The sequence below is a fragment of the Ostrinia nubilalis genome, chromosome 25 (genome assembly GCF_963855985.1).
Source record: "Ostrinia nubilalis chromosome 25, ilOstNubi1.1, whole genome shotgun sequence".
Classification (NCBI taxonomy): Eukaryota; Metazoa; Arthropoda; class Insecta; order Lepidoptera; family Crambidae; genus Ostrinia; species Ostrinia nubilalis.
This window is the reverse complement of record NC_087112.1, coordinates 2,043,820-2,071,040: the sequence shown is the minus strand read 5'-3', so window position 1 is coordinate 2,071,040 and position 27,221 is coordinate 2,043,820. Positions and strand designations below refer to the sequence as shown.

The 27,221-nt window shown below is 37.0% G+C and overlaps 1 protein-coding gene across 1 annotated transcript in view; it reads left to right on the top strand.

Annotated features, from left to right (window-relative positions):
• LOC135084060 (uncharacterized) overlaps positions 1 to 27,221 on the top strand; it is a 58,170-nt gene that overhangs the window by 24,927 nt on the left and 6,022 nt on the right. The window contains exons 2-3 of the mRNA XM_063978803.1: positions 21,461 to 21,549; positions 22,151 to 22,225. Of these exons, the coding sequence (XP_063834873.1) occupies positions 21,461 to 21,549; positions 22,151 to 22,225 (164 nt within the window). The remainder of the gene's footprint in view (positions 1 to 21,460; positions 21,550 to 22,150; positions 22,226 to 27,221) is intronic.

Sequence of the window (27,221 nt, the reverse complement as noted above, 5' to 3'; positions counted from 1 at the left end):
ATGGCTAATTTTGATGATCTTGAATCATTGGAGATGTTTGATTTTTAAATTAGTTCCGCGTGAATGAATCGCTCGATGAAGAACGGTTTTAGGTGAATTTTCCACACTTTTTGTAGAAGCACAACTATAACAAATCGTATAGACTTTATCCATGTCTTCCACAATCCTCATATGGGTAAACTGGTAAAAGCAGGGAAGAAATTCTGCCTGAAGTTGAAACATGAGAGTATGTCTACAAAAACCAAGAGAACACACCTCTAAATGAAAGACTGGTTCTCTTTTCCATCCTATCATGGGTGGTTGATGGTTATCTAATAGAACAATATTAAGAGCTTCTGATGAGAATAAGATGAAAACCATTATGCCTCATGTTGAACCACTACAACTCCATACTAATCGAATCCATAAATTCTACGAAAACCAATTCATAACCTACATTTTGTGGAGACTCTCTACATTCAAATTCAAATTCAAGTGTTTTATTGCATATTTAGTTTTAGTGCATTTTGTTTCAAGTTTTGTAAAAACTAGAAGATTATGGACAGAGTAAATATTTTAATTTAATTTTTTTCTATGTTATGGACCAGTAAACCAGTAGAGTATGAACTCGGAACAAACAGATATCTCATATAGTGGCAGATTACCTAATAGTTGTCATAGTGCTTCACATAGTCTTCCGCTGTTTGCAATTATACACCACACTTGAATGGCTTCTCAATCCTTTGATCGTCTTTTGTTTTGATATTAAACTGTTTATTCTGTGATTCTTCATGTTAGGTTGATGTACTTATTTATAGGTCCTAAACGTTCATAATTTTACAACCTCTTTGTCAAACACGGTTTTATATACGTTTGACTCAGGTTGTTATTATAGCTACTATTGTAGATAGGGTTGTCAGGTCCAAAAACACGAAAGCCGGACTCGGTGCTTCATTTGGTCGGACATTTTACCCTAAAAGCCGGACACATGTCACGGGGGGGGGGGGGATTGCTATTAAATGTAGTACCTAGTTCAGTATCTACTCTGATCATAATTTTTTTGAATAGCGAAATCTGGTAAGAGTGACAGTGAAAATTGCTTTAAATTGAAAATTTAAAGGAGTAGGAAGTAGCATTGCTACTTACTTGAGGCAAGCTCCGGCTCCGTGATTCGTCCCACGATCTTTTCGTCCCATTGCAGTGGGAATTTGGGAAGAATTGAGCAGCAGGCCATTATAGACCTCTTGCATCGTTAACAACGGTTCTACCAATCACATGCTCAGTCACTGTATCGTTATGAGATGACGCAATGATCACGATTATTCAGAAACAATGCCGTCAATCTTGTGACATGTCATTCAACTTGCTGACATGTGCGTTGACGACTTGACGATCGCGTGTTTGGCCCAACGATCCAAACGTTAAGGCCGGTTCCACACGTGTTGGCCCCAATATTGGTGCCAAATGCCAACCACTTCAAAGGTGAATCCAGAAAAGAGTTTGTACCTACCAACGTTGGCGCCAATACTTTTTTTTTTCTAGCTCTCCACAGTCACACGTTGGACGAGCGGTGTTGGGGCCAACTGTGGAGCTGGTAATAACGCGAGTGCGCAGGCCCATTAACTGATTTATAAAGATCTTGGCACGATTTTCAATGTTGACATTTGCGTAAATGGAAAGTCATGAACGCACACCCCGTCTATCGAACCCTTGTCATCATCAGTAACTTTATTTACTGCTGGACAAATGTAGGCTTTAATGTCACGCCAGCGAACCCCAAGAAATAAATACCTACTACATAATAGATGCGCATCATTTTCATCACAGTAACATTTGGCTTCGGCGCAAGACCGATGACATCATAAAGGTAGCAGGGAAGCGCTGGACGCAGGCCGCTACTAATCGATCAACATGTAAAACATTGGGGGAGGCCTACGTTCAGCAGTGGACGTCCTGTGGCTGAAATGATGATGGCAAGACTGAAGACCCATTTTTAACTAAACCTGGCGATGTAGTCCACAAAAACCTTATCCAGTACGTGACTAAGGTACACAAAAACGATCTGTTGTTATTTCAACATTGCACGAAACATGATAGAAATTCAATTGCTCGCGCAATCGTTTAAGTATCAGGGTCTAAGTATATCATTGCAATGCCCTTATTTGTGTTGCAAATCATATTTAAAGCATTTTCCGGTCATTGGTTCAACATTTTTTACTTGATTAACAGGTCCCCAAACTCTCGCCTTATGAAATTCATACTTACGGGACTATTTTCCACCTCTCGTTCCCATCGCTGCAATTTCTGTGTAGCCAGGATCTACAGCTTGACCACGGAGCTTGACCGACAATAAAAACCCAATCAGTGACGGTCAACTTTGCCGGGGGAAAGTGAAACTGTCATTGGACCCGCAACAAAATTAATCAGAAGAACATAGGAGTTCGAAGTTAAGGTTCCACTTCCCTCCAGTGCTTATGCAATCCAAAATAAAGGCTTATATCTAAAATGGACCCTCAATATCGATATAGACCACTTTGGCTATCACTGGACCACATTGTGCAACTATAATATGCCCATATTTGGCCGTTAGAGTTCAACCACTCGAGTTGCGCCAACGCAAGTTGCTGGCAACAGATTCAATGTCGCCACGCATTTGTGAGGGACCTTACGCAATTTGTTTTGGTCGCTTTAACTAATCGATATCTCGTTCAACATCGATATAATAATCGAGTTTACTAACGATATTGGATGCTCAAATCGATTAGATCTTTGAAGGTAATCCTTCCTATCCGACTAATGTCGGTTAAATGCGTTATCGTTTTTTATGGATTTTATTTTATGACTGTAATCCAAAAAACACGGTCTGTTTTACAGTAGTTATATTTTAAGTATTATCTAAGTGTTACGCGTCAAAAAGCGATTTAATGTGTGTCAGAGTCTAATTAATTACTATTATGACATAGAAAATGGCTTTATCTTAGAGATCGAAGCGTAATATTTTTACTTACGTGTTTGCTGATATGAGTATATATTTTTATGTAGGCTTGGAAAAGTGAAAGCTTTTTGCTTATAAAATTATGTAGAGTGAGGACTTTTTCCTAGATTGAATAAACTTCAGCCATTAAATAGATTAGCCTAGAATCTAGATTATTCACCCACGTGTTGTATTAATACATTCAAAAATGTGTGTAAAGTTTTTTCATTTATGTGTCCGACATAGGAATCGAACGTAAGATCTCCGGATCATAATGTTGAACTCAAACTATTATGCCACCGCGGCGTTTCCAAGTTTCCCAACGCATAAACATTTAAATAAAAATACATTTTAACTCCTTCGTTAAACTGGAAACACCGTGCCAAGTCAAGAATAACCCAACAAAAATAAAACCATCAAAATACACTCATACTTTACCTACGGAATAACCCGAATTCCACTGAAACTGGAAAATGGTTAACGTGTAAGAAATTACTGAAAAATTACACATTCTTGACCTACATAGCTTAAGGTGATGTAGTCATTGAGGCTTTGACGAATTTTAGGGTTCTTTGGGGCAATTTGAGAGCCATTTGTTCACGGAAAGGGCGGAAATTCTAATTTTATTGCGACTATTTTCTTTTCATTGTCTTAGTGCCATTTTCATGTTTGTCTAAAGAGCTTTATTTTGTGTTCGACAAATCCCTGAGCTGAAATGCAGTGGTTTTCTTAACCCTTAAATGCATGATTTTTTATTTAGTTATGAAAAAAAATATTTCAATTAGATTTTTAGTCACAGATAGGGGGAAAAATAATTAAAAAAATCTTCGTACGAAAAAAAAGTATATTTTTGAAAATTTACAGTATGTAGCCAAATGTCTACACCATGCGTTTATGCCATAAAATTGTTCGATATTAATTGTTCTATGATTTGCTTATTTGGCTTTTCTTTTCAGCATGTTTGGCTCGCTATCTGAAAAGGAAATTAAGACAGTCTTGCTGCTTTAAATGATGGTGCAGTCTCAGATGATGATGAAAATTTAGATGATGATAACATCGATTATTACCCAAACGTACGGGATTTATTGCATGAGTCCATAGATCATAATCTACCCTTGGAACATAACAAAGACCCTCCCATAGTCTATGAAGAGGAGCACATATTAGATGGTGTTTCCTTAGCGGAACCTGTGGCGGGTACCTACTTCATCTGCGCAATCAAGTTCAGGTATTCCAGGAATTGCAGCTTGGAGGTCACGTAGCCGGGAGATGATTTGGAAAAAAAGAAATTTACCACCATGGGACGATGATCGCATTGCTTTTTTAGGGGATTCGGAACTGCCCACAGAAATATCTGACCTGGAGGAGCCATTTCAGTTCTTTATCAAGTTCATAAACGATGACATTGTTTCGAAAATTGTAGACGAAACGAATTTATACATTACTCAAAAAGGGTTTAGTTCAAATAATCGTGTCAGTTCTATTGAGATTCGTCTCAATAGAACTGACACGAAACACCATCTAATCTAATATTATGCTCCTCTTCATAGACTACTAGGGAGGATCTTCGTTGTGTTCCAAGGGTAGATTATGATCTTTGGACTCCTCATCCAGATCATGCAATAAATCGCGTACGTTTGGGTAATAATCGATGTTATCATCATCTAAATTTTCATCATCTTCTGAGACTGCACCATCATTTAAAGCAGCAAGAGCTGCCTCAATTTCCTTTTCAATTAGCGAGCCAAACATGCTGAAAAAAAAAGCCAAATAAGCAAACCATAGAACAATTCCTATCGAACAATTTTATGGTATAAACGCATGGTGTAGACATTTGGCTACATACAAAAAAAGCAAGTCGAAGATACATTCGGGATAGATTACCAAAAAAATAAGTTATAATAATGAATTCTTACATTGTTTCTAACACGTATGTATTTTTTTCCAATCGTTTTAGCAATAAATTCTCACTGAATCTGAAATTCAAATACCACAAATTTTAACACTACCAATTTTTTCTCCTTCGCGATCGCTACGTCAAATATCGGTTAATTTTTTTTCAAATCTACCTTCATTTGCGGTTTTTTTTTTTTTATTTGGATGTTTTCTATGATATTAGCGTACATTCAGAAACGCTTGTAAAATGTGTTACTTGCTATAATTAAAAAAGTACTTCGTAGACATATGGCAACACTATGCATTTAAGGGTTAATTCTGGAAACTGGAACTTTAAAAATTTTGTAGGTACTCCTCAAGGCTCATAAAGTTTGCTTGGTCAAACCTACGATTATTTGAAAATTAAAACATTTGAATTTTTAGTTAGAATAACGAAACTATTACCACTTTAGGTACTTAGTGGACTGTAGTGGCGCGTCGTAGATGTCGCCACACTCGCCACACTGTCTTCAGAAAGATTCCTCCTAAAATGGCGACGAAATGATCTGATAATGATGAGTCAGCTTCGCTGTCCACAGCGTAAATAGACAAATGTTAAGTTTAACCTTTAATCAAAATAACCTTACCTACTTTAGTTAAATAATATTAGTGAAGATTGTGAAGAATCACTGCTATAATTGTTTTTTCCCACCGTCTTGTTACCAACAATAGACAACTAATGGATACAGTACAGTTAACTTTATGCTTTTCTTATTATCATTTTATCATGCCCATTAATTTTATTTCCCAGCGTTAAATGGCTATCATCAATTTTCATTTTGGCATTTATGTTTTTATTTAATTTCTTGAAAATAATGTGCTCATCTGTTTGTGATGATCTGGGTGTTTTCTATGTAATAAATAATGATAGGTGTTTTATCAACTGTAAAAATAATTACAGACATTATGTTTAATTTAAAGTTATAACATTGTAAAGCTTCTCTAACCCAGTAGCTTTAGGTTGCGAATGGAAGCAACAAACGTGCATTTAAAGTTTAAACTAACTTTCGGATTATAATACTTATTACTAAAGATTAATCAAGGTACGGAACCCTAACTATTAATAAAGCTTTTGAAATTGGTTGGCAGCCACTTATTTGGAATTTTTCAAACAAAAATGTACGGAACTCTACCACATACACGCATTGCATTGGATTTTCCGCAAGTCTGCGTTCCCGACGGCTGAGTAGGCGTTGTATTTGGATGCAATGGGTCCGTTTGGCGGAAAAAAGCGCTTGGAAGCGCTGAGATACAAACTATACAGTTGTCGGCGAGGATACGTTTGCTAACTTCAAATTATAGTCTATCCAATATAGCTTGATTAGAATGACAGCTGTCATCAAAAGTAACGACATAACTTTGTAGTAGCGATCAATGAGAGCAAAATATTGGCGGACAAGAAATAATTCACGTCTGACCTACAAACAATATTTTCCACGACAGTGCTTCCAATAAAAATGATAATTTCGTGTAAATGCAGCGTTAAATTACACCAATAAGTAGTAATTCGAAATTATAAAAATCAAGCTAGAGTATTAACGACGTCTCTACAAGGTTATCTCGAGTTACAAAAATGTTAGTGTTGGGACATATCGACAAATGTCATATTAAATTAAACCTATTTTTTTTTTAACATATTTAACAAATTTTTTTTCTAACTCATTTTTTAACATATTTAAGTCAAGTTATGCGTTTTTCTAAATGTTCACTATTAAAAACCAAAAAACATTTCATTCTTAAATAATCAAACATCGGAAATCAATCACCGGTAATTTTTTGCTACGTTGCTCTAGAAGAGATGCCCACCGCCCTCTAGCGAGAGGAAAAAACCACTGAAGAACACTGATGATAATGACTACGACTTAGGTTGTACACCCTTGACATGAATTTTAAATTTTACTGTCTTTAAATTTAAATCATAATTGTCATTTTTATGAATAAAGATATATGAAGAAAAATTGGGTGCATTTTTTCATATCATTTTTTCGAAAACTTATCGATACATCTATGTGAACCGTACGAAACATACCCATCACTAGTCACATTCGTTTGACAGCCGTCATTCTAATCAAGCTATATTGGATAGACTATAGTTCAAATTAATGATCAATAGTGACGCGTTTTATTCATTTTTTAAGCAGTGACAGCGCTTACCGCTTAGCGATCGCTATTTTGGTTACAAGCGCTTCCAAGCGCTTTTTCCGCCAAACGCACCCATTGCTAAGTCGTTTGTAAACAGACTTAGGCCCAGAACAGACGGTGAAACGCAACTGCAACGAAACTGCAACTGCTACTTGTTACTTTTGAGTTGCATCTAAGTTTCTGCCATAGCGTCCGTTGAGAGACCACACATGACGCAACCAGTTTGAAACTTTCAGTTTCAGTGTCATTCATAAGAATCATCAGAAAGTTGCAGTTTCTTTGCAGTTGCGTTTCACCGTCTGTTCTGGGCCTTAGTCTTAGCCCAGACTTGGTCTGATAGCCATTCTAGCTTTATTGTCTGCACTAAGCGTCAGATATGGTCGTTAAGAAGCCTTTTTGGGCGTAAGTGTGTTGTTGGAATTACCTCTGTGCGACTTTAGAGTGACTTAGCTAAATTTGTTTTAATTAAATTGTGTCACTATTGTTATGTAAGTGCACTGCTTTGTGCTATAGTGTGTATTGTCTTCTTAAGGATGATCAAAACTGGGTCTTGAAAACACCCAAAAAAAAGTGTATTCGAATGTCATGTCAGTTCTACCATCTACTGAGTGTATACTACAAGCTATCTACGGCTTCTCGATAGAACTTTGCTCTAACTAGAAAATATATTGAATTTTGTGAGTGAACATAAATAACCACCAAACAGACAGAGAGATTAATTTTTATGTTTATAATATGAGTAATAAGTATTACAGTGATCTAGTGACTTATTAAATACAAGCTTATCCGAAGTCCGAATTCCACGACTGGTTTGTTTGTTGATATCCCGGTTCGCGTAACCGCGGATATTATAAGCCAAAGGAATTCCCGTGCTTTAACGCCGGTGCAGAAAAACAAATATTTGGAAGCGCGCCGAGACCACACGTGTTATTTCGATACAGCGTAGGCTCCGGCCACACTGTAGGCTATACGGGATTATTCCCACCTCTAATTCCTACGCTGCAACTCCTGTGTAGCCAGGATCTACAGCTTGAAAACCCAACCAGTGAAGTGTAAGCACCATACGGGATTATTCACACCTCTCGTTCCCACCGCTGCAAGTCCTGTGTAGCCGGAGTCTACAGCTTGACCGCCAATAAAAACCCAACCAGTGTAGTGTAGGCACCTATTAGACCCCGCAGACTACAGGCTTAGTAGACCGATAGTTGGGTCGGAGCTGTTAAACAGGATAACATTTAGGGAAGTGCGCATATTACCAGGCCTGTTCATCTCCGCGAGTTTACATCGAAAACAAAACACGCACGATCGCCCACCTACAGGATACTATTCGACAAGGCCTCACATACGAGCGAACATTGACTCACGCACGCGTATTCTTGTGTATGATGGAAGAAAATAAAGAAAATGGTGTACTAAATACTGTGCAGTATTTAACTGCCTAAATAATAATAAAAACACAGAATGTACTTTTTTAAGTTGCCTGAAGACACTGAGAGGTAAATAAGTAATTAATATTATTCAAATCAAATCAAATCAAATCAAATTCGTTTATTTGTGGAACATAGGTAAATAACATATTATTCATGATAATTCATGCTAAATCATGTATTTCCTCCGCCATTTTCTGCAGTTTGGCACCTCACGTCACATCATTTTACCGAAGTCAGCCCTATAGCTTCGGCGCAATGCCGATCACTGACGTTTGTCAACAAAATGGTGCTTTACTCTTGAGACAGGCTAAATTACACCATATTGTTAAAGACATTGAGCATACATTTTTTTAAATACCTTCGCGAAGTAAAACTTCTGTACGTAGTACTTATTATTATTCTGTGATATTACATCGATTTGGTATCGGTCGATTCATCATACAAATTGAAAGCCGACCAACTAAATTATCAGTCGACTAACTGTCTGTAGTCTGGGATGTCTTAGGCCTGAAACTGATGCCCGCTTAACGCAGTTTCTGCCCTTAGGCCTGGTTCAGACACAGCTATAATCGCGCAGTTACTGGCAGTTCTCGTAAAGTCGACAGCACATCAGACTACACATTTTCGTTACAAACTCGTTCTTAATACAACTGCGTAAGATGCCACAGAGTTAAGCTTGATATGATATACATTTGCTTCAAACCGTAATCGCGCGATTACCGCCTCAGTTCTCATTAGAACCACCTAGTAACCGCCCGGTTATCGCGCGTTCTGAACATGGCCTTACTCATGTGCTGATAGTTAGTCGGTGAATTCGGTACACGATCGGTAGAATAACGTTGTTTGCGGTTTAACAACACTCCTATGTTATGCAACGTCGAGTGTGGTTATGTTCATGATGGGTGACCGTTTTGTGACAAAGTTAAAAAGCACTATTTTATCGAGAATCGGGATTTATCAAATATGAATATAATGTAGAATCAGTTTGGGGAGTGTACTTGCCTCTGATAAATTGGAGAAAGTCAAGTAGTCCAGCAGTGGAGACTATGAAGATTGAAGACCTATTATTGAAATCCAACCAACTACTGTCTTGAAGTTATTCTCAGGTGAAGATTATACATACTTGAAATATAAAGTTAACCCCTAAGCCCACACAACATTATCAACAGTCATGTGCCTATGCTAACAAATAAACGTGAAAGTTAAGCATCTGGGCGTTAGTCATTTGATGGATGGGTGACCGCTGGCATTTTTCTTGCTTTCATCATTGCTTAAGCAGGCGGATCCGACTGTTTTAATTGCTTCAAAACAGCGCTTTAATTGCTTTAAAACAGCGATTTAATTGCTAAAGCGGTCGTCACGTGTAAACTGTGTTGATGGCAATGGATGTGGCTGGTTAATTGTGATTAATTATTATATTTTTAATAATGTTGGCCTAGATTGAAATATAGGTTTTCATTTATTAATTACATATTTACACAACATTATCATAATAATATTGCAATAGTTCAAGCAAGTGGAATCGATTGTTGTTGATTGTTAACGAACTACATGTCGATATTGATGTAATTTAACATCATCAAGACAGTCCAATATAATTTTGTTTTAAATAATACATAATTATGTGAAAGGGTTTTTGTTAAACCTCGTTATCTGTCAGGTGATGCTTTTAAGGCTAGTTAGACTGACAACACCATTAACAAAGACCTAGGCAGTGGCGGGGCAAGACCTAAATTTGATGTGGGCAAGACAGATTTCGCGAGGCCTTGTTCTGTGGCGACCTGAAGACGGATTTTATTAAATAATAAAAAAAAACGGGTCAATGGTCTATTCATTGACAGTTTCTGATTTCTTGATTCAGTGATTATTTTTAAAGGAATTTTGCGCCAAAGAATAATGAGGCTTCCGGCGACTGGGACCGCAATTAACTGGGACCGCGGTCCCAGTCGCCGGACCAGTAAAAATAAATAATTTTCTTCCGGCAACTGGGACCACTCATAGATAACTTATAGAAATATATTATTCAGGCCAAAATCGGTACAGTCATACGAAAAACAAATTCTAAATTATTTATATGAATATAATAGACTCGTTCTAGACATGATTTTATACTATGCGCTTAGCAATAAGTAGATTAAGCTAGGCCATTTTTACACAAAACTGGTGAAATCTGCCAGCAGAATAAATACCTATAAGGGAAAAGCATCCTCCATCAAGATAGAACTTACTGACGAACAAGAACAACACCTGTGGCTCCAAAGTGCACGCACGACGAGTATCATACTCAAGGATATAACCCCAGAAATACAAGATAATACAGAAAACGATAAGATTATCATAAGACCGGCCCTAACCAACTTCAACAAAGAACTCCTCTGGCAAGCTAAGCAAAATCTCAAGGACGCAGGATTCAAATACATCTGGCAAAAGAACGGAAAAATATTGGCTAGAAAGGACGACAAGGAGAAGGTACTACATATTCGCAATACTGAAGATATAAAAAAACTAACAGGAATTGTAAAGAAAGAATAAGTATCTTACCTGGTTCCTACTCTTATTCTTAACTATTCATATTTGGCTACATATTATAAATACTAATTGCTTACAACTTCCTCTATAAATGGCCTCCAATATAAATGAACTTAAAAATGTAACAAACCTAACTACGTACTTTAACTACCTACCTAGCCCTCATCACTTAAGTATTATGCATGTAAACATACGATCCTTGTACAAGTATTTTTCAAATCTGTTGCAAAGCATTAGCAATATTAAAAATAATCTAGATGTAATAATTGTAACTGAGGCGGGTATATCAGAAAACGTAAAAAGTCTTTACGAAATCGATGGCTATACAATGTACACAAAATTAAGAAAAAATAAAAAGGGTGGGGGTATCATTATCTATGCCAGCAATAAAATAAAAATCGAATTAATAACTGATAATATCTTACACTGCGAGAGCTTAATTGCAACAATTGGGTATCAAAACAGCAAAATATTATTATACGCACTGTATAGACCACCTAACTGTAATAAAGATATATTCCTAAGCGAACTGACAAACCACTTAACTCGTTACTCCAATAACAAAGATGTAATACTTATGGGAGATATTAATATAAACATTCGAATCCATAATGGCACCAGCGATAGGTATCTCAACACACTGGCGGATCTAGGTCTACTGTGCGGGATAACTGAATACACTAGAATAGAACTATTAAATCGAAAAATTACACAAAGCTGTATTGATCACATTTTCTGTCGCATCCACACAGGGGACCTATTCACCGCCGCGCTCGACACCACACTGGCGGACCATCGCATGATCGTACTATCCTGCCTTGGAATGCAGCGAATACAGAGTGTGCCCAAATTTACTACATTTGACCATAGGGTATTGTCACAAGAGTTAAATAAAATAGACTGGAAGGACGCGGAAATCATGACGTCACCTAACGAAATTTATAACTATATAGAAGTTAGCCTTCAGGAATGTTATGAAAAATCAAAAATAACTAGGGTTGGTAACATTAAAAAAACAAGAGAAGAGTGGATAAATAATAAAGTAATTTCGTCATGTCTCGCCAGGGACAATCTTTTTAAGGAGTGTAAAAAAGACGTGAACAATATGGTATTAAGATTAGAGTACAATAAATTACGCAATAAAACTAATAAAATCGTTAACGATGCTAGAAATAAATATTATAACAAACTAATAACCAAAAATAAGAATAATCTTAAGCAAATGTGGAAAATATTAAATAAAATAGCTGGAAGAATAACTAAATCGGTGGATGACGTCATCAGTAGGGCTTTTGACGGTATAAGTGAAGTTATTTTATCTGACAATTTTGCTCAATCGTTTGACCGAAACGTAAAGTCCATTTTGCCAACATGTAACAGACCCTTACTAGACAAAGCACAATACTCTCGTAGGATAGACCGATCTATATACCCTAAAAAGGCAACCCGGCAAGATGTCAGTAAAATAATAAAAAACATAAACATACACAAAGCACCAGGTCATGACCAAATACGTATGATAGACATCAATCACATATTAGAAAACATTGTAGGAGTTATAACAAATCTTATTAACACTTCTATAAAAACAGGTATTTATCCAGATAGCCTAAAGAAAGGTATAGTTAGACCTATATATAAAAAAGGACCTCACAATTGCTATGACAACTATCGGCCAATAACTATATTACCATCAATTAATAAAATAGTTGAAAAATACATATGTCGACTAATTACATCGTTTTATGAAACCAATGACGTACTTAATGATCAGCAGTATGGATTCCGTAATAACAAAAGTACAACTATGCTACTATCAAAATTTACTGATGAAATCAACGAAAATCTAGGTCATAAGAAACATGTCTTAGTTGTCTTTATCGACTATAGCAAAGCTTTTGACACGTTGCGACACCACACATTGATAGACAAGCTGGACGACTCCGGAGTCAGAGGTCCCCTACTGAAATGGTGCAAGAACTACATGGAAGATAGGAAATATGTGGTAAAGGTTGGTGAAACGTACAGCCGGCCAATTAGCATCACGGAAGGCACGGCACAGGGTTCCGTACTAGGCCCCTTAAATTATCTGACATATGTAAACGACGTTCCGGGAATCGTGACTGAGTGCTCCTTGTACCAATTTGCGGATGATACTTGCATTATATCGGCGGATCGAGATGTAGCAACTGCAGAAAGGAAATTACAGTATGATTTTACAAACTTATGTAAATGGTCACACGACATGGGTCTGGTTCTAAACGCTAGCAAAACCAAAATGATACATATACACTCCAGTCACAACAAACCAAGCAAGTACGCACGCCTACTGGTTCATAATCATAATTGCCTGCACGTTGAACAACCGGGATGCTCCTGCGAAGCCGTGGAACGGGTTAGCCAGCAGACATACCTTGGCCTAATCATTGACGATCGGTTCAACTGGGCCTGCCATATAGAAACCTTAATAAACAAACTAAGAGTTATCCTATCAAAATTCTATTACATCAAGAATAAAATACCGTATACAATTCTAAGAAACCTGTACCTATGTCTTGTGGAATCAATTATCTCGTATGGCATCACAAGCTATGGACGTACATATAAAACATACCTAGACAAAATATACTCCATACAACTCAGATTTCTAAAGTTAATAGTTCCTAAAAACATTAAACGCCAATTTGCAGATAATTATCACGAACTCTTTAAACACTGTAGAATAATACCAGTACACCAAAAAGTATACTATAGCTTGCTAACAGAACAATATCATCGAGAAGAACTACGCGTGCCAATAAAACATAATAAACTAACCAGAAAAGTAAAAGATAAAAAGGTCTCAACTATATCTGCTAAAAATACCTACGGTGCAAGAACCACTCAGTACATCGTTCCGAGACTGGTTAATCTCCTGCCAACTGAAATAAAAGAAAAAATAAACACTAAAAATATAAAAATTATACTTAGGAAGTTCTTTTATAATAATAATTTATAATCAACATACCGTCGTGTTGCTAAATACCCATTAATCTACCTAATCTATAAATATTAATTGAACTACAAATAACATAACACAATGATAAAACTTACCCTTAACTACATTAATATAAATTACTAAAACTATAACAAAACTTTCCTCTGACCAAACTATGCACTTATTACACATCTTACACAGTCATACTAGTTTACTAACTAAAATAAAATAATATAAAATATTTCTTTGGAACAAGTATAACTTGTATTACATAAACATGAAGACACCCTGTAGGTACGTTGCAAAAAAATAACTAGCGGAACGCTCGACCCGAGTCGACGTAGTATCGCGTTGTGCGACTCACCTCCAGCTGGCAAATTTATTGATACCTACCGCCTTCCTATAATATTAATTTTTATACTTATAAGCTATTGCGATGAATGTGCAATGTCACAACAAACATTTTTATGTTTAGTGATATAAGAAATGTTAGATTATAAGCCTAACCTTGTAATTAAAAATAAATAAAAAAATAAAATAACATACAATAATACAAATATTTGACTGACTTACAGTATGTAAAGCATTTTCTACCACTTAAAACCGTGTTGTTGCTTAATTTTGAGTCTGATTATGGCTGAATTTGTTTGGAAAAAAAATTTTTTAACTACATTGTTTAGCTATCAATAATTTATATTTAACTAGTAGTATTTAAAAGTTGAATTTGACATGTGAGCAAAATTTTTGATGCGCGAGGCCCCTTGTTCCGCGAGGCCGTAGGCGGTGGCCCACGTCGCCTACGCCTTACGCCGCCTCTGGACCTAGGTCCTTGTCAGACTTGTACGAAGAGTTCCGTAAAGTCAGCAATCGAATAGTTTGTGACACCCAAAGTAACTAAAAAATTCGCAACACGTATTTTTCAACCGACTTCAAAAAAAGGAGGAGGTTCTCAATTCGACCCGTATGTTTTATTTTTTCTATGTTTGTTACGCGATAACTCCGCCAATTTTATGAACCGATTTGAACAAATATTTTTTCGGCGTATAGGTAATACCTCAAGGGTGGTCCCATTTAAATTTAATAATAAAAAAAACAACCCCCAATGGTGGAAAATTGGGGATGAACTTTTTTATACGCAATATCTCCGCCGATTATAAACCAATTTGAACGATTATTTTTTTGTTGAATAGGTATTATCAAAAGGGTGGTTTCATGCGAATTTGAAGAAAATATTTCACCCCCAAGGGTGGAAAATTGGGGATGAACTTTTTTATACGCAATATTTCCGCCGATTATGAACCAATTTGAACGATTATTTTTTTGTTGAATAGGTATTATTTGTGTTCACGCATTTGAAGTCGGTTTTATTTTTTTTAAAAAGTTATTACAATGGAATAAGGTTATGTTGTCAACTTTTTGGCCACTTAAATGTTACGAATTATTTGACACTGACTGTACTACCATCGTACAAGTTTGAATACCATGTTGTGGCTATTTCTATTCGATCTACCAAAGAAAATGGAATTTACTTTAATTTTAATTAGTTTTTAGTATTGAATAATTTGGTGACAATAGCAGTACAGATTCTGCCAAAACTTCATCTAAATCTGATGCTGTTATGAAGTACAGATCGCCAGGTACTAGAACCACGTTTGGCACCCTTTTTTACGGAACCCCTGGATATTTTATCATAAGCAGTTCTGAAAGCAGCTTTACTTCGTCACCTTCATGCGTCCTTCCATAAAAACGGTTCTTGGCGGTCATGCCAAGCTGCAACCGTTTGTACATTCCCAACGATTGACGAAAGAACGTTCTGATGCATTTTTATTTCCACGATACGCGTGATAGTGTCGTCATTTGAGATAGGGATGGGATTTGGGAAGTCTTCATGAAAAATATTGATTTCGGGATCGAAGGCTGGAGAGTTCATTCAGAGAGAATCGAAGTCTTACCCCCTTATTAATAAAAGTTACACCCTAGTTGAACCCTGTCTTAAATTGACATTTAGTATGGAAATCTCATTTTAATCCAAGGTTCATCATAGGTTTATGGTGTGATCGTCGATCAAAGTTGGATTTTAATAGGTAGGTACTAAGCATGGTTTAAGGCTTTTGGTGGTTGGTCGGTACCAATTCCAGAACAGATAGTTTTTTTCGAAGATCGATTCTTCGATTAGTCGATCTGAAATCGCCATCCCTATTTTATTATACACTCGTCGTCAAATAAATCGCACCTCCCGCGACAACCACTTTTAAACGTATGCATCCCCACTTCCCACCAATATTGGCACTACTTAAAAGCCTAGTTCTAAACTTGATTTCATTATAGGAAAGGTTTTTACCCCAAAAATGTGTCTTTAGAAGGATCCAGAGTCACTTCTTCAAAAAATAGGTAGTTACGCTTGAGCCAACTTTTATGGCTATAAAACTGTTAAGTTGGGATTAATCGCTATCCATCGGTTAAAGAGGACACGTGAGATCATTATTTGGTTTTATTACCATAAAAATTGGTCTAATTGATCCCAGAGGTGAGCCCAAAGTGAGGTCTTTTTTCAAGTCACATTTATGGTATATGTTAATCATTTATTATGAAATTGAATGTATTTTTCTTTAGGGATATTTATTGGGCTTTCAAATAATACCAATATTGTTGGGGTACCATGATTGTGTCAGAAGAAAATCTTTAAAGTTCGCGTCGCGGAAGGTGCGATTTATTTGATGTTGAGTATAGTTACGAGACACTTTGTATGCTGTGCCGTTGTCTCTTGTCTATTTGCATGCGTGTGACTGGTTTTATGTGGGCTCGCTCACGTGTACTCTCGATTATACGTCCGATTATAGTACAGTTGCTGTAAAACTGCAAGCTCTCTTGTGGAATTTTTATCGATATTTTATCTTAAGTGTAACAAGGTAAAGGCAACTCTAATGTGGCTGTGTTCTATTCATTTATACTTTATTGGAAAGTAAGTAGGTACCTACCTACTCTACAGTTTTTTTTAGATATGCCGATGCTTCTTTAGACTTAAAATGGAGTTTCAATTCCTATTTCGAGGCTGGAGGCTGCAGAGCTATATAATTGTTGGGGGAAATAGCTCTCCTTGAAAATTAAAGCTTTCAATTTCCCTTCTTCGTTCTTAGAGGCTGGAAATTAAACATTTCTATTAACTTTAAAATTTTATTCTGTGGTTCAGGCTCACCGCGAGAGATTTCTTAATAACTTTACGCAACTCTAGTGTCGATGCCAACACAATAAACCACTATCTAACAAAAGGAGCAGTTGCCTCAACAGATTTCGTGCTTCGAAATCCGATACGGCCTATGCTATACGTCAAACCTGTCAATTTTGACAGCTCACAACTTTTTAATGTAGCAATAATTTGTCACAGCAGTTTTCACATCTATCTGCTGATTTATCTGTGTCCCAAAAACATAAATAATCAGGTTTCTCTTTCAATTAGCAGATAACACAAACGTCGGTGATGTGATGTTTTTATCTCAAGTTTTATACTTGTCACTTATGCAATTTTATCGTGGATGCGCATCAAATCTCTAGTGATGTTAATGCGAATAAAGTTCGATCGATTAGAAAATAAGTCCTATTCTTCTTCTTCTTTCCGTGTCTCTTCCCATTATTTGGGGTTGGCCCTCCTCGTTCTCATGCGCCAGATCGCTCGATCCTGAAATGAGTCCTACACGTTTGTAAATTTTTGTTTAATAAATATAACCGCCACTACAAAACATTCGTACTTGAAAAATACATAGCTGGATGATTTATGTAAATTAAATTACATATTTACATTCTTTTACAGTATTCATGAATGAATTAAAAACAAAAATCACGATGTTGGCGCATTGTTGGGGTCAATAACTAAGGTCTTGGTATTGTTTGTACAGTATACAAGTTGTTTTTATGTTTTCTACGTCTTTCGAAATACTTATCAAAGGACATCATCCATTTTGGTCCAAAATCAAAAGTGCCGGCCAAAAAATAAAAGTGCTGTATTCTGATAGAATACGTCCGCCTTAGCATTTATTACTATGGCACCAAAGCTGTAGCACCACTGTGCATCGTAGTATTTGAGTTCTAAAAATATATGAAACGACTGACTTTGATCTCAAATACTACGACGCACAGTGGTGCTACAGCTTTGGTGTCATAGTAACAAATGCTAAGGCGGACGTATTCTGTCAGAATACAGCACTTTTTTTTTATTGGCCGACATTTTTGATTTTGAACAAAAAATGTATGAATCGTCGATGAATTTTAGATCTCAAATACTCGACGCACAGTGGTGCTACAGCTTTGGTGCCATAGTAACAAATACTAAGGCGGACGTATTCTGTCAGAATACAGCACTTTTTATTTTATTGGCCGACACTTTTGATTTTGAACAAAAAATGTATGAATAGTCGATGATTTTTAGATCTCAAATACTCGACGCACAGTGGAGCTACGGCTTTGGTGCCATAGTAACAAATGCTAAGGCAGACGTATTCTGTCAGAATACAGCACTTTTTTTTGTTGGCCGGCACTTTGGATTTTGGACCAAAAATATATGAAACGTGGATGATGTCCTTTGGTGGATGTGTAGTGTATGCATGTACCTACTCGCAATTAGCCCTGTTATTTATCCTGAGTCTTATGTAGTTCTTTATTTCAAGCTCCTAAAAGTCTGCGATTTCTAATGGTAATCTAATGCGACTTAGATACAACGGCCATTAGAATCGCTTACTTTTTGGCCAATAGAAAATCCTAGATATCAGTCTTCGTTTACTCAAACAATGCGAAATCGATTAAGAAAATCACCTTCTCCACATAAACTACTATCGATATATTTCCGACGAAAGTGTCGACCTCAAACATCACTAACTCTTAACAACTTTCAATCGTCAGCGATTCGCACGATATTACGCGATGGGAACTCTAAATAAATATTGCTTTTGGCGGTATTTATAAACTTGTATTCTAGGCGCGGCGGGGGCGTGCCGCCTTCGCTCCGTCATCGGGGTTTGGTCAGGTAAAAGTGGCATAAAGTTGATATGGTGACAACAATTAATGTATTCTGGCTTATCCATTAACCTTTCGGACGTTTCCAATAAACTAGAAACGAAAGTCATCTAATAGGAAATTTTAAAGATAGTATTCTAGGAACTGTCCAAATTCTTGCAACAACAGAAGTCGACGAGTGTGCTATGTGCCGTTGGTTACAGAAGGCTAAGCATGTTAACAATATAGTAATGTTTCAAAGCTTTTAATGCTTTCATTTGGAATGTTCTTATGTTGATTGGGTTTCTTGATGATCACAGCGGGTTCAAATGCAATATTGATGGAGTGACTTTTCCCGGGAGATCTCACGCAATGAGAGCTGCTGTCTTTGCGCTCATCAGTTGGCTCTATTGTCTTACGCCCGTATTTACAAACGATGCTTGCTTAAGTGAAGCAGCAAATCGAACGCACAGCGTTGAATGGAGTTTTGTGATTGGTTCGTGTGTCACCCTGTGCGTCCACGCGCACTGTGAGACCTCATAGTAATGTTTGTGAATACCGGGCGTTAGCCACCCAAATTCAAATTATTAGACCAGGATGTGTCTTAGGCCCTTTTCCGAGTCTGGTCTAGTCTTTTCTCTTAGAGACTAGCGATTGACAGGATTTTTAAGTTCCTGGACTTGCAATTCTACTGGGGCCAACTGGTCAACATGTCATCATTTTACCTATGATTCACAATAAAGATTTTTGTATTTGTTTTTGGTGTGCGCTGACACAGTTGAAGGTCGCTGAAACGGTTGGAGTTGGAGGGCATTATAGAGTAAGGGGTAGTGGCGCCAAGTAGCTCTTTTAAATTTCAACCTGACTGTCTAACACCGTTAACCTAAAGTTGCAGAAGGTTTCGTATTCTTCCTGTTGCTTTTTTTACTTAAGTGTTTAGTTAAGGAGCCAAGTTTATTATTTTGAAGTAATTGTAGGTATTCTGTATGCGGAATACAAATTGCAACAAAGAGCCACAACAATAATAAATTATGGCGATTATCCAGTAAACCGGTTTAGTGTTTGTTTTATACCGTACGTTACTGCCTGTACGTGCACGGTGATCTCGGCTTAGTCACGTATAAGATGCTAAAGTTAATGGATGGATCATCGTGACGGATAGTTAGGAATCACCGATGATTCACTGTCACATTTTTATCAATATTGTTTGAGGAACTCAGTCGGTGAATTCGTGTGTTATTTGAGGAAGTTAGCCGTGTGGTTTCTGGCAGAGTAAAATAGGAACACTCCCATCCTTCCCGTAGATGTTGTAAAAGGCGACTAAGGGACAAATATGTGAACATCAGGTCTCCCCAACCCCCAACCCGTCTGGCCAGCGTCACAAGCGTGTGACGTGTAGGATTAAGTCTCCTTTGGTAAATTAGATTAGAAAAGAAAGAGATCCTGCAGTAGGGACTAAATGTTCTGATGATGATGATGATGACTTTCGATACGTAAAATCTGATCCTAGACTTTTTGTCTCATAAGTGGTACCTGGATGCGGGCAGCGCAAGGCCAGTCATGGGAATCCTTGGGTTTTTTCCAGCAGTAGGTGTCATTTTGCTGAAACTTACGGGCATTTACAGCAGGATATATGCCACTAGTGTCTTAATATCAGATTATTTTGGCTATCTTAGATGCTTCGATCTATCTGACGCTGACTGTAAAATCTAAACTGGAAACTCGCATTATCAGTAATTCCAATACTTTATAAATGTAATCAAATGCTTAAGTATCAGATGATCTTAATGGTATTATAGTTTTTATGACAGAACTCTTTGTTCTACCTCATTAGTTCCCTTGAACCACGTTTTCGTATGGTTTCCTTATTTCGTACAGTCGACCGCAAGTGTTGTTTGGTACGTGTGGGTATTGAGATAAGGTTGATTATTGTTGCTATTGAATATCAATTGTTAAGAGGCCTAGTAGTTTCATAGTTTGTTGACTCATTTAGGAAGTGATGTGGTCATAGCATTGTGGATCTTATTTTTATTACTATGGGGAGTTAATAAAGAACAGTATCTTTTAGATTGCCATGGTCTATTATAAAAACGATCTATCTATTCAATTTGCGTTAGGTTTTTGTTAAGCATTATTTTATGGAATCGTCTTTGACTTGGTCATAAGTTGTTTTATATCTATTTCCCTTTGTCTTATTTCTTGGACTGATCTTCGTTTTGGAGATGTATTTCGATGTTTTTTGGTTAACGTTGTATCCAAAACCTAGATTAGTTCAGTATCAGTAATACTTGACCACCCACAAGGTGGACCGACGACCTGATAAAGGTAGCAGGAAGGCGCTGGATGCAGGCCGCCACCAACCGTGCGATGTGGAAGTCATTGGGGGAAGCCTATGTTCAGCAGTGGACGTCCTGTGGCTCAAATGATGAATACTTGACCAGTTCCAATCCAACCATTAAAAATTTCTTCCGCACGAATATGTACATCAAATTATATTTTTGTTTGCAGATGCAGGCAAGGGGTCGCGGACCAGCAACCTCGTGCGCATGCGCCGATCAGCTCTCGGCAAGTCGGCGCCGACGTTGTCCGTCCACGTGGTAAGTGAAAACTTAATGTTGAGTAAGTAAGCTTTATTTTAGTTCTTATTAGCTGTGACAGAGAATTGGAAATTGTAAAATACCAATAAGCTACAGATAGAAAAGCGGAAAACCAACACGTGAGAAAAGCAGCAAAGAATGATGTCGTTGCATTTCGTTTGCAGTACATTGCACTGAAACTATGAGAGGAGATTTTTCTTGTCATATTTACTTACTTACAGGCCTCTGAAAAAGAGGCAGACTGACAAATAGGTGAATTTCTCGCGCTGCTTCTTTTCAGCACTCTCCTACAATATTTTAGGGTTAGCCCGAAACAATAGGCCTTTTAGAGGACGCCATATTATGGCTGATGATGATGATAAAAATGCTTTTGTGACTGTTACAAGTAATGTAGTAAGTATCACTGAAAAGAGTGACTTCAGTACACTTCTTATTTGGAGAATATTTAATTTTTACATAACTCCTACTTTTATTATATATTTATTTATTTATTTATTATTTTGATTAGTTTCTTGCCTCTTGCCTCTTCAGGCCACCACCTCACCTTTTTGTAACCCTTATTTGCTTACATAGTAAATATAAATTGGTTTGTCTGTTGCAGAAAGAACAGTGCACTGTATCGCGACGGCCGTCCCGCCTGCCGCCGCCGCCCCCGCACCACAGGCTTTCGCTCGTGGTAAGTGCATAGACAATATACAGGGTGTATGTATGTATTACATTTAAAACTGAGGACAACAAACACAGACACTGCAGACCACAGCTTTAGCAACACTGAACTAAGGCTAAGCAACTCATGTACTTACGTACTACATAATTTGTAAGTCGAGTTGCTCTCAGTTTTGAATGCACAGCTATTGCTATAATATGTGATTGCTATGAAAATCTTATTAGATAAGAAGATTAAGAAGATGTGAAGTCGTAATTAATTACAAATGTTCACATTTTGTAAAGTTATTTTAAGATATTTTTAGTCTATCGCTTAACACGCCAGTGCTGAGAGAATTTTTTAATTCTAAAAAACTTGTCTTAGACCTGTTAACTAACTGTTAACACTTTGATTGTAAGAGGCAAAGGACTTTTCTAGTTACAAAGAATATGAAGATTGTTCAACCAGAGTTGTTGTCCCAAAATAAATTAAAATCTTTCTTTACGCTTTCATTTATAAATACTTTTCACTCCTCATTTGTATCAAAGAACTCCTACTTACAACAGCAAGTAAGTAAAAAGTAAGTCTGCATTGTTTTGCCTTCTGAATAGATTTTCCATTTGCCCAGTGAATGGCGTGTGGGCGCGGACTGGCCCACTTTTGCCGACCAGCGCCTTCCTGACCTAACGCCTTAGGGCGGGCTGTTTAAGGGGTAGATTATTGCTAGATTTCAGTCGATTTGAATTAGAAATTAAATACATAGCACTTGAAACATATTTAAACCGACTCAGCACCTTTCTGACCCGTAGCCTTAGAGCTATTTGAAGGGGTTTCATTGTAAGAAAGAAATAAAATAATTAATTTAGTTCAAAAAACATAGTTTACAATATACAGTTAGTGTGCTCCACGAATTTTCTGAACTAAAAACATTGAATTTTCGGAGAGATTCAGTTTATTCTGTGACCTATTTTATTGATACCGTTTGATAGAGACTCAGGATGAGTAAGCAGTTTTTCGATATCTTGTATACTTTTGAAATAATCGAGTCGAGTAAGATGACTTATCGTTTCCACCCTGTATCTGTTTTTTATTAAACATTCTTCAGGACTTGTGTCATTCATGTAATTTTAGTTCCAACAAGCTTTTTTTCTATTTATGGTTGTTAATCGTTGCAAATGTTAAAAGAATGTGTTAATCGTGACTGCCGATTGTGACTGATGGAGAGATGATTGGGCTGTCAATTAAATAAACGAGTTTTGACTGTATTCTTAGTTATTAAGGTAGTTAAATTGCATATTCTCACGTCTTTTTTGCAGCATTTAAAACCAATCGGTTATGTCATAGTTAGTCACCCTGGATTGTTTTGCAAAAAAGGAGGAGGTTCTCAATTCGACCCGTATGTTTTTTTTTTCCTATGTTTGTTACGCGATAAGTCCGCCAATTATGAACCGATTTGAACAAATCTTTTTTCGGCGTATAGGTAATACCTCAAGGGTGGTCCCATTTAAATTTAATAATAGAAAAAACAACCCCCAAGGGTGGAAAATTGGGGATGAACTTTTTATACGCAATATCTCCGCCGATTATAAATCAATTTGAACGATTATTTTTTTGTTGAATAGGTATTATCAAAAGGGTGGTTTCATGCGAATTTGAAGAAAATATTTCACCCCCAAGGGTGGAAAATTGGGGATGAACTTTTTTATACGCAATATTTTTAATTTTTAGTTTTTTTAATATGTATTCACGCATTTGAAGTCGGTTTTATTTTTTTAAAAGTTAATTATATATGATCTACTACTAGTATGTATTATCATTAATAGTCTCACACACTTTGATACTGGCTGGCCCTGCATAAGTTTATAAATACAAAAAATAACTCTTACCCTAAACATACACTTTTATTGTTCCATTTGAGGCGTTTGAGAGCTTTGTTCAGATGGTTTAGAGATAGAGCAGTTTTTTTTTGTTAGTGAGTGTTATTGAGATACACATGCAATGGAAGCTAGTGGAGTACTCGCTCGGATTAAGGCCCACGCTGGATTCGATGGCAATGAAGAAGCAGACTTGGCAGCAAAGGCTTCTGCAAGAATGCGCAGAACACCAGACTTCCAAAAAGTCCCCATCCAGTTAAACATCAAAACAGGCAAAAATGTAAAGAATCGGCCAAAACTTTGTATATGATGGACCCGAACACCCCTCCTGCCGAGTTGAAAAGATTCTACTGTGAAATCAGCACAAAATTTACGTTATTTCGTACTACCGTCCTATATCATTAAGATGCACGCAATACGATAGGTTTACTCAACACCGCGTAATATCGTAACTGCGAAAGCTGCGGCCGCAGAGGACACTCGCGGTTGTAACGTTAGATAAGAAACGTGTGCTGCGTCCTTGTCAGTTAGAGCCGTTAGTAGAAAAATAAATGTTAAAGAGATATTGAGTACACAGTTAGAAGTGTGCGAAGAGAGAGAGTCTTCAGTAAATCGCATAAATACAGGATATCCCTGTAAAAAGTTCCATCGTATTGGTTCCTTTAAAGGGGCCATCTGTGTAGTTTAGTATAAAAAACCTGCGACCTCTGAGAGAATCCAGACTGCTCGATATGTCTAATCTTGACTGGAGGAGGGGGGGGGGGGCGTGGAATTTTTTGTATAGGCGAAAGGGGGCGCGTCTCAAATAAGTTTGGGAACCTATATTCTATCGCCTGAACGTGTACACTTTCTCCGTTTTGTCGTATTTCTTCGTCGCTACACTCTTTCAAGAGTGGTCGTTTTGGTCGTATAATCGGAAAAGATGTCTACCAACACCAGTCAATCGTAGTCCAGCTAGGACACTCCGTTAGCAGTACTGCTATACGCTGAAATGATGATGCCACGCGTTAGATCGATGTACTACCACCCTATATCATTAATCATTTTATCATTATGATGCACGCAACGCGATAGGTTTACTCAACACCGCGTAATATCGTAACTGCGAAACTGCGGCCGCAGAGGACATTCGCGGTTGTAACGTTAGATAAGAACGTGTGCTGTCCTTGTCTAGTTGTGTGCTAACGAGTGCAATGCCATAATATGTATGCATGATGGATGTTTTTTATACATTACAAGGCTGGTATTTGACCGCAATCGCACCTGGTGTTAATGCAGTCTAGGATGGCACATATCTGCCCTGTAAGTGCCTGTTCACTCTCGCCTGAAAAGGCTCGGATTATAGTGTTCGAGAAAGACAGTAGCAGGCAGCGAATTCCAGTCCCTAGCTGTTCGCATTATAAAGGAGTTATCGAAACGCTTATTGCGAGCTAGTATTATACTCGGTTAATGGCACAGAATAAGTAATAATGGTAACTGTTTAATTAATAATTTGTGTCCAGTTTAAAAATATTCTATTCATAGGCGTCCGTCAAGAAAAGACGCTCAAAAAGCGATTCAACCTTAAGCATAACACAGGTGGGTCTCTTTTGATTGTTTGAACTTGAATAAGTTTTGACAAATCACAAGACAGTTTCAAGACTAACTACCTTCAGTTTGAATCAGGCTTATTACGATTAGTAGAGGACTTAAAATCAGTAAAAGTGCCTTGGAAAGGGCCTATGTACTGAATAAACTATTTGAATTTGAATAAACTATAGACAGGTATTGGCCAATTGAGTATTTCTATCTTGGAATGTAATCGGTCTCATATGAAGACTGTAGTTCACATGAGTAAAGATTTCATTTCTCATGTGCTGTAGTTATGATTCGATCACATCGTGTCAGTGACCAGAACTAACCGACGTATGTATTAGTACCTATCAATTGTCTGAATGGAATGCCCAACGACAGCTGATGTATGAAACATTAATTGTATCCCATTACTCTTTCTGTTCCTCATAGTAATAGCAATTACAGGAAGAACTCATTTTTTATTCGAGCTGCTAATGTCTTTAACCTTATGGCTGGCGATCCCGATATTGATTTATTCAATTCCAGCATAAATAGTGTTAAACGAAATCTCTTCAAAAACTGGTTTGATGTGCATTCTTGAAAGGTGCTTTTTTTTTGTATTAAGCTTTAATTTAATTAGTAGTAGGTAACTTTGGCTTGGTAAATTCTTTTCTATTTTTGTTTATTGATAAACAAGCATTACTCAGGCTCTCTAAATGTGAAAACATGTTAATGGTTATAAGTTTTCTAAAAAGTTAGTCTACATAGTTTTTACACTGTGGTATTGTTTTCCTTGTAAAATAAAAAATAAAATCAATGATGCGAACTTTGTTCTGATGATCACGATGACTCCATGTAAATAGAAACTGTTTGAAGATTCAGTTTCGATTATTATGATATTTTTGCATGGTGTTGCGAGAAATTAAATTTTGAAAATAAAAATCGATTGATCCTCTTCCTTACATTCTTATTAAAATATAATTATGTATAACGAAAAACTTGAATTTTCTACAAGTAGCGTAACATCCAGGCAGTATCAAATACGCAAATGGCACAAACGACCTGTATTAAATTGTCCCTTTGCCCAGATTAAACAATAAGGAAAATATACGAGATGAGCCTCCGACCAATCCCCTGGGTAAATGAAAACACTTATTATGCCACAGTGAAAATGAAGGAGTAGTATCAGTTAAGTGCTATTCATTTGTTATTCTCGTTAAAATGAGGTTGTTAGAATTCGGGAGCACTGAGGTTCAGTGGTAAATTCCTCTGCTTTGCTCGAAGGTGGAGTGACGTCTTCAGCAGTGGACTACTATAGGATCAAAATAAAAAAATCAAAATTATTTTTATTTGTGTAGACTAATTAAATTAGTACTTACAAATCATCAAAGGCTCTTAAAGAGCCTATACATGTCTCATTCTTTTTTTTTTCAAATAGAGGGCAATGGAGGGAAGTCGAACCTTAATTTCGAACTCCTCCTATGTTCTTCTGATTAATTTCGTTGCGGGTCCAATGACAGTTTAAATTTCCCCCGGGACAAACTTGACCTTCATTGGTTGGGTTTTTATGGCGGTCAAGCTGTAGATCCTGGCTACAC